The 18,235-nt window shown below is 37.4% G+C and overlaps 1 protein-coding gene across 3 annotated transcripts in view; it reads right to left on the bottom strand.

The window, feature by feature from the left end:
- Window positions 1-2,044: 2,044 nt before the first annotated feature.
- The window catches only part of LGI1 (leucine rich glioma inactivated 1), a 55,034-nt gene continuing 38,843 nt past the window's right edge, over window positions 2,045-18,235 (bottom strand). For 2 of the 3 annotated variants that reach the window (XM_044665694.1, XM_044665693.1), the window contains 4 exons: window positions 9,607-9,678; window positions 5,801-5,970; window positions 5,122-5,286; window positions 2,045-3,204 (listed from right to left, as the gene is read on the bottom strand). In XM_044665694.1, coding sequence (XP_044521629.1) covers window positions 2,369-3,204; window positions 5,122-5,286; window positions 5,801-5,970; window positions 9,607-9,678 — 1,243 coding nt within the window. In that variant the 3' untranslated portion in view covers window positions 2,045-2,368. The remainder of the gene's footprint in view (window positions 3,205-5,121; window positions 5,287-5,800; window positions 5,971-9,606; window positions 9,679-18,235) is intronic. The other variant, XM_044665695.1, reaches the window with a different exon arrangement.

Genomic DNA, 18,235 nt, shown 5'->3' with positions numbered 1-18,235 from the left:
GGGAGTTTTTACCAGAAGCAAATACTGAGTCAAGAAAAGAGTCTAAGACCTTTGAGAAGATGGAAGTCTACAAATAAAGGAAGGAGAGTTATTTTGTTCATGGGTTTGGGAATGAGCCTTTTGTGTGGCATTTTCTTTCAGATAAAATAAAGCTTCTCTTGTATTTCACATATTGTCAGTCTAAGCAATTGTCTGGGAGTTGAGGGCCCCTTTTTACATGTCCTGGGGAAAGTTAGAGACAAGCTGATATTCCCAAGACAGAACCTCAATGGGGCAAAACAAGCCAAATTCTGGTATTTCTTTTTTTGGTGTGTGTGTGGGTGAAGTTTGCCACCATGGATTCAAGTTTTTCTATTCTGCTGCTGATTTCTGCTGTTCAGACCTTAAATTCCATTTTCACAATATTTATTTCTCTTTTAAACTATTCAGAAACTCTCTTGGAAATTCACAGGATTCTCTGCCTTATCAGATGTGGATTCTTCTTCTCAACTTGTTTAACTGATCTGGACTTCTTTAGCTGACCTACATATTCCCCTCTGTTATGAATATCTTTCTTGTTAGTTTATCTGTACTTGATCTTTAATTGAGTTTCCTTTCTTCTGACATCTTTAATAATTTTAGTTATTTTTTTTTACCCCTTATAGTCCTCTATTACTCACTTTCTGACTCATTCCTTCTCATTCCTCAAAGCCAGTGTCACACTCTGGCATCCTGCTTTGGTTTCTTCTGTTCCTTAGTTTTCTGACTGAACTCTTTTACAAAATAGAGAATGTCCACATTGAAGCCCCAGCCAGACTTTGATTCCATTGCACAGGGAGTTGGTGGGAGTGGGGAATGGGGACAGGCAGAATTGAATTCTGTTGGAAGCCCTTGGGTTAACCTATACAGAGAGTATGGCAGCTGGTGGGGGAAGGTGAGCTGAATGAGTCAGTTAAGGTTTAGGGATTAACTTTCACTGCTGTCGTAATTACCAATGCAGATGTGGGGATTTTGAACAACTGCGCATTGTAAGTAAGTGTAAGCATCAGGTTCACCCAGTTATGAGAGATCTGGACCAGAGTCCAAAAAGACTGGTAATTTTGGAAATGCCTAAAAATTGTGACCAGGACACCAAAGAAAGGATTTTAAATATTACCATAGACTCTTTTGGGGAATGTAAGGTACTAGGGAAAATATTTGTGAAAAAGAAAAATACAGTTGTTTCACTGGGTTAGCTACCTTACACTGTGAAGTGTTCCAAGACCCCCAGAGAATTCTAGACTATGGAATATGGGCCAGTGTGCTTTGAAATACCTTGTTATAACTTGTCAGGATAGAGAAATTTTAATATAATATAAACATAATAAAATTAATAAAGTTAATTATTTAATTAATTTTATATTATTTAATATATGATACTATATAATATAATTAATATAATATGCTATAATATACAAAATGTGTTCAGAAATTAGCCAGGTTAAAGGATACAAGTCTTTGTTCTGGCATTGGTGATATTATAGGCATATACATTCCTGTTGACACCACATCTGAGTCTTTGTTATGACACCGATGATCTCTTTTGATGGGGAATAAGCCCTCTTTGCCCCATGTCCTCATAGCTTATTATCTATTTGTTATTATTATATTATTTATTACATAGGTCACCTTCTGCGTTTCTTTACCACTTGCGATAGCCTAACCTGCCCTCCTTCCTGAAAGCACTTTGGGTGTCAGCTGAATCAGGATTTCTATTCTATATTTCCAAGTTGGTTCTTCTTTAGCTTGTGACATTGAACTCGAAACAACCTAGAGCTATTCTTAAGTTATTGATAGCTCACATTGCTATTTTTATCTTGGAATTCAATATTAATGCCAGATAAAAATATAGCCCTATGCTATGAATATTTCCTCAACATGTACGTTGACAAATTACTTCATTCATTCATTTAATACATTTTTTTTTGAGCAATTGCTATGTGAGAGACACCCTTGATCTCCATAAATCTTGTAAATAATTACATTTGGAATGTGAAAGAGAAAATGTAAACATTTTATTTGGCAGTTGTTTCTGAACACATGAATAAATAAACAGAAAAGTACATATTAATATTTCTTCTCATAATAACAGATGCCAATGCACACATATTTACACATTGTCAAGGCAAAGACCAGTTAAGCAATTTATATCTGTCATGTAAAAGGTAACTTCCAACACCACTAGACCTGACAGTTAAAGATGAAAATACTGGTAATGCTTGGCTCTAGCAATCTCGACTTTTGAAAGGCATTCATTTGGAAGTATGATTAGAAGAGTCATCATGCACTTAGCTCATCCTGTCCACTTAACAGTAGAAAGTTTTTGACTGCAGCCACAGAGTTGAATGTGTCATGCGCTTAAATCAACTATGACGTGTGTGTAGATCTGTGTACGTCCCTTAAAACTGGAAGCAAAGAGAAAATTATGCTTATTAATAGCCACATGAGTGAAAGATCTTGGTGCCTGGATATTTAACTCCTGAAATTTCACGAATTTTGCTTTCTCTGCATCCCAGTTGTACACTTGAGTAAAAGAATAATCACTTCCAAGAATTGCATATTGATAATTATTTATCTGAAGAGGTTGAAACACCATGGATCCTCGGGATGGCATCCTTTGTACATCCACAAACGATGATCCTCCCCATTTCATTACTTTGGAATCACCAATGAATCTTGTCAGGCAGATATACACATCCCCTTTGACTGTGAAATGTTTTACTGCATACACATCTTCCATGTTAGGAATGTCAGTTTGATTAGTAAATAATTTTGTGCTTTTGTTCCATTGGTAGATTACAGGACGTTGGGAACTACTGGATAGAATTAAGTGAGGTGTTTTGGCCGTTTGAGGTGTCCTGGCTATTTCCAGGTATTCCACATCAGTATCTCTGTACCACTGGTGTAGCGATTGATGGGAATAAAATCCATTTCCATTCCACTTGTAAACGGTAGTGAAACCGGCTTTTGAACTGTCAGCGACCACAAAATACCAGTTGTTTTCAATCTTGAATGTTTCAATGTCATTTGGCTTCCGGATTTTGAGAATTTCAATATCCTGAATTTTTATGAATTTGTTTGCAAAACTGTCTCTTTTATAAATGTGGGACCCTCCAAACAGCTGGGCCACGATAACATAGAGCTGAGTTTCAATGACTATTGGCTTGCATACTACAGTAGATGTTCCTGGGGGAGAGATAAATAAAGGATTAGTACCATCTTTGGAACCAAGAGAGAAACAAATGAGTGTTGCCTCTAAAGCTGTGACCAAAAAGATGTGACTGTTAGTTGTATTTTCCACAGTTTATTTCTACAGCACTATACTAGTGGGGACCTAGAGCTCTCAACCCTACATACACGGGGCCATTTTGTTAACAAACAAGTCTTTCTATCATATCCGATTTGCACAAACATGGATACATGTGAGTTTTAGTCTTTTATATTTTGAAGAACGAGAATGGTTAAAGGCCATATTCCAAAGACTGCCTATCTTCCCATTGCTACTTATTTGTTCATTTATTGGTTGATTTTAACCTTCAGAGTTAGCCTATAAGTTTGGATTGTCAACTAGGTGGGCATCCTTAGGATGCCTGGACTCATAGCAAGATATTCATTCAAGGACTAGTCTTGTCTCCTCTATAGCAGAGATTTCCAACCTTTTTGTGGGGAAGGACCTTTTAATTTAACTTAAGTTGGACCTCTTGGTTCAATCTCAGTATGCAGAATTCTAAGAATTCTGTATATAGCACTTTATGGACTATGCTCTACAGCTACAGAGGTCTAATTTGAGGAACAACTAATCCCTATACTACACAAACTATCTGACAAATAAGCAAAGAAAGAGCTTACCAAATTCCTTTTATGACACAAATATGGTACTGATTCCCAAGTCAGGAAGACCAAAAACAGAAATAAAACTACAGTCCAATCTCCTTAATGAATATAGATACAGAAATCTTAAATAAAATACTAGCAAAGAGACTCCAGCAAGTAATTAAGAAGATCATCCACCATGATCAGGTGGGATTTATACCAGGAATGCAAGGATGGTTCAGCATTAGGAAAACCATCCACGTAATTGACCATATCAATTATCAGACTAATAGAAATCACATGATCATCTCAATAGATGCAGAAAAAGTCTTTGACAAAATACAACATCCATTCCTATTAAAAACACTAGAAAGTATAGGAATAGAAGGGCCATTCCTCAAAATAATAAGCAGTATATATTTAAAACCATCAGCAAATATCATCTGCAATAGGGACAAGTTATAAGCCTTCACAATAAGATCAGGCCTAGAGACGAAAGGTCCTAGGTTCAAGTCCGGGCTCAGACACTTCCCAGCTGGGTGACCCTGAGCGACTGTGTGTTCCATTGCCTACTGGTTATGGCCCTATGCTCCTAGAATGGAGTCCCAGGATAAAAAAAATTATTAATAATAATATTGCTTAATAGTAAATTACAGGATGCAGAGGTCTAACAGTTTGGGGAGAAACCTAGTCAAGACTGCTTGGGACTCTTCTAAAGTTTACTGAAAGATTCTGAAGAGGAAGAAGTTAGAGGGCCATGAAGCCAACTCCCTTAAAAAAAAAACAACAGAAGGACCTGAGAGAAAAAGTTCAGAGAAATGTTCAAGTTTAAGGCAGATCTCTTACTGCCTTTGCCCCCCAAAGGACTACCCTGATCCCCTAAGAGAGTCCAATAGGCATTCAAAGCTATACAGGAATTTGGGGAGTAGTGTGCTACTTCTTATAGGTGGCTGGTGCCAGACAAGACTAGATACTCCTTGAGAGGAGAGATAAGAGAGAGGCCTTGGAAGAGAACTTAAGCACATTCCAGTGAAATCCCCAGAAATATTGATAAGTATCTGCAAGTCAATACTTTTCGAGTTTTAGCCATTTCTCCCTCCATACAATAAAATGCAATGCAAGCTTCTTGATGGCAGATCACTATTTTAATTTCTGCTTTTGTATCCCCAACTCTTAGTATAGAGTCTGGCACAGAGCAAATGCTTAAAAATGTTTATTGCCCTCAATTGAATTGGATTGGACTTAGGCATCTAAATACATGGCTCAAAATATGGAAAAAACTTTACATACCTGTAATATTGTCATAATTCCTGAAGGTTTTTTCTACATGGTCCCATTCAAGAAAAATACATTTGCCAGTAAAAGGTTGTGCAATAACTACATACTCATCATTCATGTAAGTAAAAGTGTCTATGGACAGAGATTGGTAGGGCAGGAGTTGAGATGCTGCAAATTCTGCAAAAATATAAAAAAATATTTTTTAAAAAGGCCTGGGAGAAAGCATTTCCCTTAATTATTAATTCTGTATAACAAAGAAATACAAATGGGAATTTATTAATCTATTTTAAAGGAATACATTTTAGTAGTGATCATATTTTATCCTTAAATGAAATGGAGACTATTGGGCTTTGATTCAGGAGAAAAGAATTTGAGGCCCAACTCTACTATTGACAAACTGTGCCACCTTCAGCCAGTCATTTAAATCTTTATGCTGTAGTTTCTTCATCTATAAATGAGTATTTGTACTACCTGACTCCTAGAATTGTAATGAGAATCAAATGAATGGTAAAACACCTCATAAGCATAAAATTGTATAGAAGCATCAATTATTATTATTATTCTCAGTTTTTAAAGAATTAATTTGTTTGTTCAACTTTCACAATGGGGAAAAATAATCAACCATTGTACATGTAAAAAAATGTAGCCTTGCTATTTATCTGATGAGGTGTGATGATTTTGAATTTATTACCTGTAATAATGCAATCAAAATCCTTCGAAGAGAGGCTGCGGATTTTGCGCTTCTTATATTCTGGCGGGTTCTCACAGTAGATTTCTTCCACTGTTGCATTGGTGGTGTCTAACCATTCCACTAACCATTTCAGTTTGCAGTCACAATTAAATGAATTCCCTCTTAAGTCCCTGAAAAACAAACTTCAGCTGCTGTTACTGTACTAGGACACCATCTCTGTGGGAATTAATTATATTTCCACCAGGGACTTGTTCAGGGCCATTCTCTATTCTGGTTTAGATCTTTCACTTGGGCTGGGAAGCAGTGAATAGATGTGAGCCCTTGGACACAAGAACACCTGAATTCAAGCTCCCCATCTAATACATACTGACTCTGGGCAAGATATTTATCCTCCCGTCACCCCCAAACAACTCTCCTTGACTCTTAAGTTGCTAACCAGTTCTACAGAATAGTGGGAGTTTCCTTACTAGAAATTCCTTAGACTAACAAATAATCAAAATTAACTTGGATTTCAGTCAGTCTGTTTGGGCTTGATTCTCTCCTTCTGGGCTCAGAAGGATGCAAAGATGTAACCCCCTAAGCCATAGTTTTGGGGAACACAGTCTTCCTCCTTGACTCTTTAAGGTGTTCCCCCCATTATATTGTTAGAGAATGAGATGAATATTCTAACACATCATTACATGAATTATTTACTATTCTCTCTCTCTTTTTGTCTTATAGACACACACATTTAATTAGTCCCCCTCCTGCCATGAGGTGATGTGGATGGATGTCTGTTTTCTAATGGGAATTTCCTTCCACGCAACTGTATTACTAAGGCGTTATTGTGTAACTCAGGTTATTTTCACCTATATAATAATAATAGAACCACACACACATACACACATGTATCTGGACCACTTTTTGGTTCAGAACTCCATTTTCAATGATCAAAATCTTATCTTTTATAGTTAAGTTGAAATTCCACCTTTTTTTATGAGTCCTCAACTGTTTAGCCTGGCTGAAAGTGATTTCTCCTTCCTTTCAGTACCTGTAACAAGTTGTCAGTAATCCTCATAGGCACTGCCTCACATTCTAGTTATTTGTGTTTATTCCTTACCTCTCTTGCTCAACTGTAGGCTTCTAGGGGGCAGGGAATGCATCTTATTTATTTTTTTACTCCCATGGACCTAAGGTTCTTAATCTAATCATTTTTTTAAAATCATGGACCCTATTAGCAGTCTGGTACTAGACTCCTTGAAATAGTGTTTTTAAATGTGTAAAAATAAAATACATAGGAATACAAAGGAAATCAATTATATTGAAATGAAGTTTTCAAAATATTAAAAAAATTTTTCATGAGCCCCAGGTTAAGAAATCTTCCTTTGACCTCTGTGACCATGTCCCATTGAGGAGTAATGATCTTAGGTTCTTAAGGGCTACCTACTGGATGGCAAGCTCTGGAAGGTCCACCCAACTTCCAAGATATTTAGTCTAGATTCAGCAACAGATTATATGTCTCTTTTCTGAGGACCACCCAAGCTAAGTTTGGAAAGGTTCATCAGCAAGTGGCTGACCACCAGAGGAAAAAAAATTAATAGTCATTCAGGAAGACATGAAGAGGTGCTAGAGAGGGAATACCCCCAATAATGAGGTCGTGGGTCCTTAAAGCATCCTTGGCAATGTTCTGCACACTAAATATATGTCTGAGGGAGGAGAGCTGAGTGGAGTTGAGGCTGAAGTCAAGATGAGGCTGTGGGACTCTGGAGAAAATGGATGTAAAAGAGAAAAATGAGACAAGCAGTATGTATAGTGAAAAGAGTGCTAGACTTGGGGTTAAGAAGGTCTGATTTTGAATCCCAATTTATGACAATTGCTAGCTATGGGACTCTGGGCAAGTCCTTTAGCCTTTCTAATCCTATTTGGTCAGATTTCTAAGCTCTCTTCCAGCTCTCAAGCTATGATGCCATGATCCTAGAACTAGAGATAAATTTGATGGCAGAGACAGGTCAAGATGGGCTGCAGAATTGGACCTCTAGACTCTCTGAATGATTCTATGTATGTTCTGATGACTCCATTGCTGATGAATATGGCTGGGTTCCATTTGCAGGTTCAGATATGATCCTGGACCTCAAACTACATTTCTTTACTTTTTGTTTTGTATGACCGGGCAATTTCCAAATCATTTGGAATGCTGAGGCATATAAAAAAAATAGTACCTTTCCTTTGAACTTAGAATGGGATTCACAGCTGTCTTCATTATTATGGTATGATCTTTTAAATATTCTTTCTGGCAGAGCCAACATGGTAGAAGAGTAGAAAGAAGTTCAGATGAGCTCCTTCCAAAATAGATCCTCCATAAAAATTATTTCTTAACTGGTAGTATGAAAACCAGATATATTGGTTTGGAGTTTTGATCACAGGCTAACTCTGGGTCAGTTCTGATGCAGAGGATTCCTAGAGGATTGGGTCGGTTTTCCTGATGTCTTAGCCCTTAGATGCTAAATAAGGTACTCTGGTACCTCTTTATTGTGATTGTTCTACAATGAAGCAAATATTTACAGCAACTTCCCCTGCCCCCCAAGACTAAGTCAAGCCAGAGATATAAGCCTAAATTATAAGGACCCCAGGAGGACTAACTCATTTCTGAGGCATTTCCAGGAGGTCAACTTGATTTTAGACTTTCTCTTGAATTTGTTCCAGGGTTGGATAGGATATTCAGACTCATCTAGACCCCCAGGTCCAGGCATGTGGAGCAGTTTCCAACCATCTCCAAAACCAGCCAATCTTCTAAGAATTCTGTGGTTCAAGAATGGTCCAGGGATAGCCTGATTGGGATCAATAGTTAAATAGCCCATATGCTTGGACTCAAATCCTAGAGATGATTTGGGACTAAATCAGACCTAGGAGTAGGAATAGTAGAAAGGGGTTAATGTGGGCCTCATCACTGGCTTGCTGGTACAGTATTAGGAAGTCTAGAATGAAACACCTGACCACTATACGTAAGAGAATTAAAAACTGATTTTATTATCTAAAAGTTCTAAGTAATCTCAGAAGATCATATGCTCATAAGATTTGCAAATGGATTACTATGATCCCAGATACTATTCTGCTTATATCATTATGATATTCTATACTATAGAAATCAAACACATAATGAAGTATTATATTATATATTATGAAGTATTCTACTATAATGGAGTATTATATTGTCATTCAACTCCAGGCTTACAGATGATTGTTATTATGTTCTGTTTTGTTTTTAAGTTCCATCTTCTTAAGTGCAAAAACTTCTCATTCTAAAGTTTTGTTTTGTTTTTTAAAGACTTTTCATTGGAAAAAAAATCCAGGATAGAATTCCTTTCCTAGAACTAAAGTCAAATTCCTGACGATAAAGCCTAAAGATTTTCTTTAATCCAATGAGAAGGTTGTTCTCTCTGCCTTCTCACCAACTATTTTTAGGTCAAATAACTAGTAACTCTAGCTTTTCATCATTAAGATATCAGTTTCCCAGAATCCTCCAAGTTTTTTCTATAATCACTTTTCTGGATCACTCATGAAGAAAAAAAAATTCTTTATATTTTAGGCCAGTTTTCCTCCCTCCTCTGTATACAGATTGGCAAACTCCTAGGTGTACTAGATTAAAAAAATGTTTTTGAGTTTGTATTCAGAATTACTAATGGCAATGAGCACCAATAATATTGTGGGATATTCTTTTAAAAAGAGTCAGACTAAACACTGTAGTACAATTTAAATACAATTATCTAAACCATCTGGTACCTATTTTCTCAGTATTGTTTGGAAATTAATAATTGCTGACGTCTTACACATTTGTTAAAGAGTCCAGGCCTTTGAAAATGTCTTTGGGGAGTGTTTGGAGATTGTTGTTTGCAAGACTCCTAGGGAAAAAAAGAAAGAAAATTTCCAATCAGTCTGAATAAGTGTGATACTCCAATGATATGTCATTATACAGATGAAATGCTTCGAATGCAAAAGGCCTGTTATAATCATTATCACATCAATTCTTTCCATTATTCATGCATCAACTTGCCACATTTTTTCTTGCTACGATGCATTATCCTATTATATTTTCAGTTTCTACCCTCTTTTTCATCATACACTCAACATTTCTAGCACTTATAGAAGATGGTAGAAAATGATTATTGAATGTGCTCATCTTATAGAAATAATAACGATAGCTAGTATTTATATAGTACTTTAAAGTTTGTGAAGCATTTTACAAATAAAATCTCAGGGCAGAGAGATGTTTCCATGGATAGAGAACTAGGTCTAAGATGGAAGGTTGTCGGTTTAAATCTGGCATCCGACACTTCCTAGCTGTGTGACCTTGGGCAAGTCACTTAATCCGAATTGCCTAGCCCTTACTGGTCTTCTGCCTTGGAATAGATACTTAGTATTGATTTTAAGAAGGCAAGAGTTTAAAAATAAATAAATACAATTTCATTTGATCTTGACAACACTGGGAGATAGGTTCTATGATTATACCCATTTTACAAATGAGGAAACTGAGTTAGACAGAAGTTGTGACTGACTTAAGGTCACGTAACTAATAAATGTCTGAAGCTGTATTTGAACTTGGGTCTTCCTGACTCCAGGTCCAGTCACCTACTTACTGTGCCACCTAGTACAAATATGATACAGATATGAATATAATAATATATTTTTGGAACAAATTCCATGATCTCATTCTGAGATTCTCTAGTGTTTTGTGGTACAGCTATTCTCTAAGTTATAAATACTTACCTTTTGAATAACCCTATGTATACTACCCTGCATCCATATGTAGAAACTAAGCCTTGAAAACTAGTAACTACTTATTGACTAGTGCAGAGGACTATCTAAACTAAGATCTCTTTATATCATCTTCATCCTTAAATTTTTTTAAATTAAGTTTTATTTTTAAATAAGCAGTTATTAATTTCTCCTTTCCACCTCCCCCCAACCCTGCTGAAGAAAAGACAGAGAGACAGACAGACAGAAAGACAGAGAGAGAGAGAGGGAGGTAGGTAGGGAGAGAGAGAGAGAAAAAGAGAGACAGAGACAGAGAGGTAGGGGGTGGGGGAGAGAGAGTCTGGTAATAAAATGAATGTAATCAAAACAAATTCTCTTATTGGCCACACACAAACATGAGTGTCTCATTCTGCAAATTAATCCATCACTTCTCTGTCAGAAGGACATCACTCCCTTTCTTTTTCCTTGAGGCTTCTGTATAACCTACATATGATAATCCTTTTCTCCTGTTTTGTTTTTTTTTTATGACTCAGGATTCAGTTAAATCTAGCAAGTAATTTTTTCTCATACTTCTTGAGCCCCCTTCCTACTTCTCTTGTCCTAAAGAAAAATATCTGCTTCCTTTTCTTCCCACTTGTGATCCACTCCCTTAAAAGTCCTTTCTATATCTCAGGTATAAAATGTTAGTGAAACATTTGTTTTGAGGACAAGAAAATGATAAATTTTGAAGAGAAGCTGAACAGAAGAACTGATGCTCATCAAAACCTTTGAAAATGTTCTGAAGTTCCCCTCAGATTCTTCATAAAATCCTACTTCTTCATCCTCTTGTAAGCAAACCTACTTTTTTTTTGTCAAATAACATACAAATAAAATTGTTGTGGACTGTTTTACTGTTTCATTTTAGCAGCAACACTATTATTTTCTACAACTTTTTTTCAGGTGACTTTGGTGAGCTAGCCTGGGAGCTTTCCCATCATTTATAGCATTGCTTCTAAGAGAAAAATACTCTGAGCTCCAAACAACGAATTTCTAGACAAACTGGGAACATAATTCATTTGTAAGTTAGAGACTGACTGTACTTTTCAAAGTAATGCTAGACCACACACCCATTCCGAAAACCATCAGCCCCAACAAATTTTCATGACTTTAGTAGGCATTGAATAAGTACTGGGGAATGATAAATGAATGAATGATTTTCTACAAGCCTGAAAAGTGTTGTCTTGGACAAGAATCATTTTTTGCATGCATGCTTTGGGATAAACAGATTTTCTTGGAGTTTTTGATCAAGGGTAGTGGGTTTAGTTATCATCCATTGCTGTTTAGAAATTACTCTTTTGATGGAGCTCCATATGAAGGCAATGAGAGTTCTCTAGCTGAGTCAAAGTCAGAGAAAGCAGGAGAAAATGGACCCAGAGACACATGGCCAAATATGGAAAACAGATATATGCTTATAGAACATTGAGTGTAGCAAGTAGAGAAAACTCTGCTAAACATAGACTCCCCCCACCCCACCCCTTGCTGTCTACTTTGGCAATAAATACTCAACAGCCTGACCCTGGATTTTCTTTTCTTCATTCCCCCTTGATTGTGTCTACTTTGGTTTAGACTCTATTTTTGCTTCAGAAACTACTCTTTATCTCTGGCTTTTCAGTTCTACAATCCACATTCTCTTTGACTTTTCTCTATGATGCTTTTTTTAAGTCCTTATTTTCTGTCTTAGAATCAATACTGTATTGGTTTCAGGCAAAAGAGTAGTAAGGGCTAGGCAATGGGGGTTAAGTGACTTGCCCAGGGTCACACAGCTAGGCAGTGTCTAAGGCTAGATTTGAACCCCGCTGCCCTCTGATGTTTCTTCCTGACCCCTTATCTTAAACAAGAATTTCCCTGTTGCAGCAAGAAGGCTTCTAATAGCAGTGTGATATGTTCCCAGCCATAGACTATGATTGTTCTTGCCCCTGGATGGGGCTGGAGAAATGGCACATATATTAAGATTGTGTCTACAATAATTTACTGGACTTTCTCCAGCCAGAGCTTGCCAAGAAATCCCACATGGACCATAACCGGTAATGTGCAGGCTAGTTGGAGTAGGCTGGGGCTGAGCATTCTTTGCATAGGTTCAAACCTTCCCATTCTGGGAAATCTCAAAGATTAGAAGTCAATCCAGGGGCAGCTTGGTGCCTCAGTGGATAGAGATCAAGCTGGGAACTCAGAGATCCTGGGTTCGAATCTAACCTCAGATATTTCCTAGCTGTGTGATACAGGTAAGTCACTCAAATCCATTTGCTCAGTCCTTACCACTCTCTTTTTTATTTACTTATTTGTTTGTTTGTTTGTTTGTTTATTTTTAAGTAACCTTTACCTTCCATCTTGGAGTCGAAACTGTGTATTGGTACCAAGGCAGAAGAGTGGTAAGGGTAGGCAATGGGGGTCAAGTGACTTGCCCAGGGTCACACAGCTGGGAAGTGTCTGAGGCCAGATTTGAACCTAGGACCTCTCATCTCTAGGCTTGGCTCTCAATCCACTGAGCTACCCAGCTGCCCCTCTTTACCATTCTCTTGCCCTGGAACCAACACTTGGTATCAATTTTAAGACATAAAGTAAGGGTTAAAAAAATTTTTTTAATGAAAAAGGAATCAGTCTAGGCTCGTGACATATGAGAATCCTTTAGAATGGTTCAGATTCATTGTCTTGCAAAAATACTATATTGGTTATATAGGAACTATATATAGGAATATATATGAATATAGAAATATATAGGAACTATAAAAGATACTTTAAGTTTATGAGATTTAGGCTGAAGAACCAGTCAGGACAAAGTTGTTGTGAACATCAGGCTCAGCTGACCGGGGACATGAGCCCTTATAGTGGCTTCTTGGTGCTCCTAAGATACTAAACGTTTTTTTGCCCTTCTAGCAAAAGCTGTGAATGGAAGGAGATCCCATCACTGTCCTGAGCTCATTTGAGATACCTGATATTTGGAAAAGAATCTAATGGATATGCTATCTTATCCACTCATCTGGATTTTCCCAGTTCCATCTCTGTCAGGCCATTAGAAAGTCAAATACTCAAACTGCATTATCTCAGCTCCTTGAAAAAATATCTTCACTAGATTATCATTTAATGTCCTGCCCTCTGCTCTTCTGGGTGATCAATGCATCCCTTGTTGCTGAACAGCATTTCTACAGTTTTTGTAAAATTGTGGTTGGGACATCATCCATTATGCTAGCTTCTCAGGGTCCTTTGTTCTAAAGACCCATTCGACCTTTAAAAAAATGTTTCTCTCTGAAGATGAAGCAAAAATGATATAACTGTGCTTCTCCTTTTCCCTCAGCTGCAAGAAAACTTCATGCCAGATTCATTGTTCTGGTGATACTACATTCCACTAAACTAAGGTGCCTGAAGACATCTATTCCTTCTGCTTCCTTTCAACATTAGTTTATCTTTAAATATCTTATCTTGTATTGAGATGGTAGACAGCTTCAAGCCATTTTGGATGTAGGTGAATACTTCCATTTTAAAAAATTGAATACATTTTTAAAAAAAGTAATCTGTGCTTAGGAATAAGTTAGGCACTTGTAGCAGCTGCACTAATGGTTTCAGCTCATGACATTACCATTAATAAATAATCATTTCAGTACATTAAGCAGTATCCTAGCAACCCAAGACAGTTAACATAGCTTCCAAAGGTATCTTACCAGTACATTAAACAGTTTCCTAGCAACCTGAGACAGTTAATGTAGCTTCTAAAGGTGTCTAACTCCCTGGCAAGGTGGAATTTACATATTATGAGATTTCAACTCATAGAATTTAAATCAACAAGTATTATGGAATAGCCTCTTTAGTGCTTTGATCCAGGACAGATTCTCTAGAGGATGCAAAGCACCAGACAAGCTATATGCAGATGAAGAATGAAATAATAAATACCAAGCAGCTAATCCTGTCCATATGAACAAGACCCATGAAAAAGACTTTGGGGTTCTGTAATTCCATGAATCCTCACACTTAGGGAATCATTCCTTTTTTTTTTTTTCAATTAAAATCAAACGCCAGAGAGAGAGGTGATATTATAAAATTTATTTTCATGGAAAGAGTTTTGATAATCAGGTTTTAATGGGAAGGGAGCAGAGAGAATACTGGAGCTCCTAGATGTTTAAGATGGTGGAGCATGGGGTATTTTCCAAGGGGCAGAAATAATGATTGCTAAAGCTAAAGTTTGCTGTTGTCATAATTTTGTTAAACTAATTCTTTCTTGAATTTAACAAATACCAGGTAAAGTGGACATTTATATAAATACAGATCAGAAAAAGGCATGAATATGAAACTATAAACCTCTATGAAGCGCCACTTATTTTTCTTTTAAAATATATAAGAAATTCAATATGTAACTTAAAAAAAAAACCAAACCTTACTTTCTGTCTTAGAATCAATTCTAAGTATCCTCTCCAAAGAGTGGTAAGGTCAAGGCAATTGGGGTTGTAACCTGCCCAGGGTCATACAAGTAAGAAGTGGTTGAGGTCAAATTTGAAGCCAGGACTACCATCTCCAAGCCTGGTTCTTTGTCCACTGCATCACCTAGCTGCCTTGACATATAACTTTCAAAAGTGTTCTGTTTGTCTATTATTTTGCCCTCCCTTCTGTTTTCTTTCATGCATTCATTTTTCTTTTTCCCCCCTTTTTGAATGTGTTACCCTATCCCCACCTGCTCTCTCCTTCTCTTTCCTCCAACCCCCATTGGAAAAAATAAAAACAAATAACCCCACCCTCCATAACAAATATCCAGTCAAGCAAAACAGATTCTCCCACTAGCTCTGTCTGAAAAATAGATTTCTTATTCTTCATCTTTTTGTTAGAAGATAGCATGCTTTACTATTGGTCCTCTGGAACTGTATCTAAACCTCATAATTTTGCCCTACCTTTCAGAGATACTATCAATGGCTCCTAGGGTTTAGGACACAGTAGATGTTCAATACATACTGTGTGGATAGAATTTGCTCCCCAGGACTCTCTTACCCAGCATCCCATTTGTATGCTCACACTCAGTGTGAACACTGCATGCATACATATGGAGGATAAAGTTTTGGTGTGACCCCGTCTCTCTCTCTCTCTGTCTCTCTCTGTCTCTCTCTGTCTCTCTGTCTCTCTGTCTCTCTCTCTCTCTCTCTCTCTGTCTCTCTGTCTCTCTCTCTCTCTCTCTCTGTCTCTCTCTGTCTCTCTGTCTCTCTCCGTCTGTCTCTCTGTCTCTCTCTCTGTCTCTCTGTCTCTCTCTGTCTCTCTCTGTCTCTCTCCGTCTGTCTCTCTGTCTGTCTCTCTGTCTGTCTCTCTGTCTCTGTCTCTGTCTCTGTCTCTGTCTGTCTCTCTCTCTCTCTCTCTCTCTGTCTCTCTCTCTCTCTCTCTCTCTCTCTCTCTCTCTCTCTGTCTCTCTCTCTGTCTCTCTCTCTTTCTGAATGCAGCTGCTGAAGCTGGCTTTCAGGCAGGCAGGAGAATTTACACACATGGTCTTACTTTAGTTAGAAAATTAAGCTTTGAACTTTTATTTCTTTTTTTAATTTCTTCTACTTCAAGTGCTTATTAATAAACTTTATAAAATTAATACTTGGAGTTGTTGATATTAATTTAAATCTTACACTACTAATTGACTGACACACTGTCAAAGCCTGAAAGGAATCCAGGCGAGGTAAATCACAGAAACTTGGAAGGTTCTGGAAGGAAACTTAGAATTTGTCTAACCTTTCATTTTGCAGAAGAAGAGTCTGAGGTCCAGAGGAATGAGATAACTCACCCAAAATGACACATTGACCTTAGCAGCAGAGGTGGGACTGACTTTTAGGATGGTACAATTCACATCCAATGGCCCCCAAAGTGAATCTGATTTATGTTGATATTACTCTTATTTCTTCTCATAGAATCATAAATATAGCATATGAGAGGATCTTAGAAATCATTTAGTTAAGTCCTCTAATTTTACAAATGGGGAAACTGAGGCCAAGAAAGATTAAATGATTTGCTCAAAATCACATAGTGGAGGAGCTGGGATTTGAACCCAGGCGTATAGCTTTCTTTCCATCGTACCCCACATTGTCTCCTCTCTTGCCTCTTGTTCTATCTAAAGGATAGATTGCTCTATAAAATAATCTCTCCATCCCTTCTTTTAGCCTTTGTAGATAAAGTGGTTATATTGTTATATAGCTGGTGCTAACCTTGCTCCATAATCCTCAGCCAGGAAACTACAAATATGGAGAGAGGAATGCTCATTTAGGTCAAAGATGACTCAGCCTCCCCTGTTCTCTCTGTCTTAGAATTGCTAGGTCAAGCAAGAAGATGATCCAAGGAGCTCCTGGCCCCCAGGATGGAAATGGCCACCATATTGTCATGGGAAAAAAAAAACAAACCAAAACAGAAAACTCAGTCCTAATTCTGTTAATTACTATGTAACCTTGAGCAAATCCCTTCCTCTCTCTGGGTCTTAGTCACTTTATTGACAAAGCAAGAGAAGTGGGCTAAGTGACCTATAAAATCCCTTCAGGCTCCAGAAAAGTCTATGATGTATGATGAGTTTTTGTCCTAAACTAATCAGCAATTAGTTTAGACACAAGAATTTAGAAAGCACTCATGTCAACTTAGCCTAGATCTGGTTATTCAGTTTGCCTCTAACTTCTTATTGCTAATAATGGGGCAACTACGTGGCACAGTGGATAGAGTGCCTAACCTAGAATCAGGAAAAATCTGTGCTCAAATCTGGCTTTATTAGACACTTACTAGGAAAGTCACTTAGCCCTGTCTGCCTTAGTTTCCTCACCTGTAAAATTAGCTAGAGAAAGAAATGCTAAACCCCTCTGGTATCTTTTCCAAGAAAACTCCAAAGTAAGTCAAAAAGAATCAGACATAAACCAAAGAACAACTGAACAAAATATTATCTGGGTCCTTATACAGATCCATTAGAGACCTGGCAAAATTCTTACTGAACAGGAATTTATGTTTGCGTCTCTAGCACCTAGCATGGTACTTGGCACAAAGTAAGTGCTTAATTAATGCCTATTGATTGGTAGCTATAAAAGCAGGATTATCTCTAGATTGGACATTTGATTATTTTATTTATCGAAGACTTAAAACTCATTGTTGGAGTAGAACTGCCAAGTGTCCACAGATAGCCTTTGGTTTCAAACAGGAATCAGGGTAATTCCTTCTATTTTAGGGTTTTCTTTGTTTACATGAGGAAAAAAAAAACATCCAGATCTGAAAATGGGACCAGCTGGAACCCCACCCCAGCCCACCTCCCAGAACAGAACAGACCAACTCAAACGGTACAGTTTCCCAAAATGTACTGTCAGGGCTATTGGGTTCTGTTGTTAGGAAAGTACCACCCACAACCATATGTGCAGGCCTGTTCTTCCCTGCATTGTAGATAGCCTCGTCCTCATTTTTGTCTCACTGAATCGGTATTTCTTAAAGAGCAATCTTTCAAAATTCCAAAACATTTTTAAAATGCAAAACCACTCTCTAAGTTATCATTGTAATATTAGAGCTGTAGGAATGGTTATTAAAATTCTAGCTTGCCAAAAAAAAGAACATAGTAGGTTCTTTCTACCTTTCCATATTGATGTATTTAACTACAACCAGCATGTCATAGTGGATAGAAAGCTGGCCTTGGAGTCAGAGGAACCTGAGTTCATGTCTTGCCTCAGTCTTAGACTAAAAATAGGACCA

This window comes from Gracilinanus agilis, chromosome 2 (assembly GCF_016433145.1).
Source record: "Gracilinanus agilis isolate LMUSP501 chromosome 2, AgileGrace, whole genome shotgun sequence".
Taxonomy (NCBI): domain Eukaryota; kingdom Metazoa; phylum Chordata; class Mammalia; order Didelphimorphia; family Didelphidae; genus Gracilinanus; species Gracilinanus agilis.
Note: the sequence above shows the minus strand (reverse complement) of the source record. Positions and strands in the feature narration are given on the sequence as shown.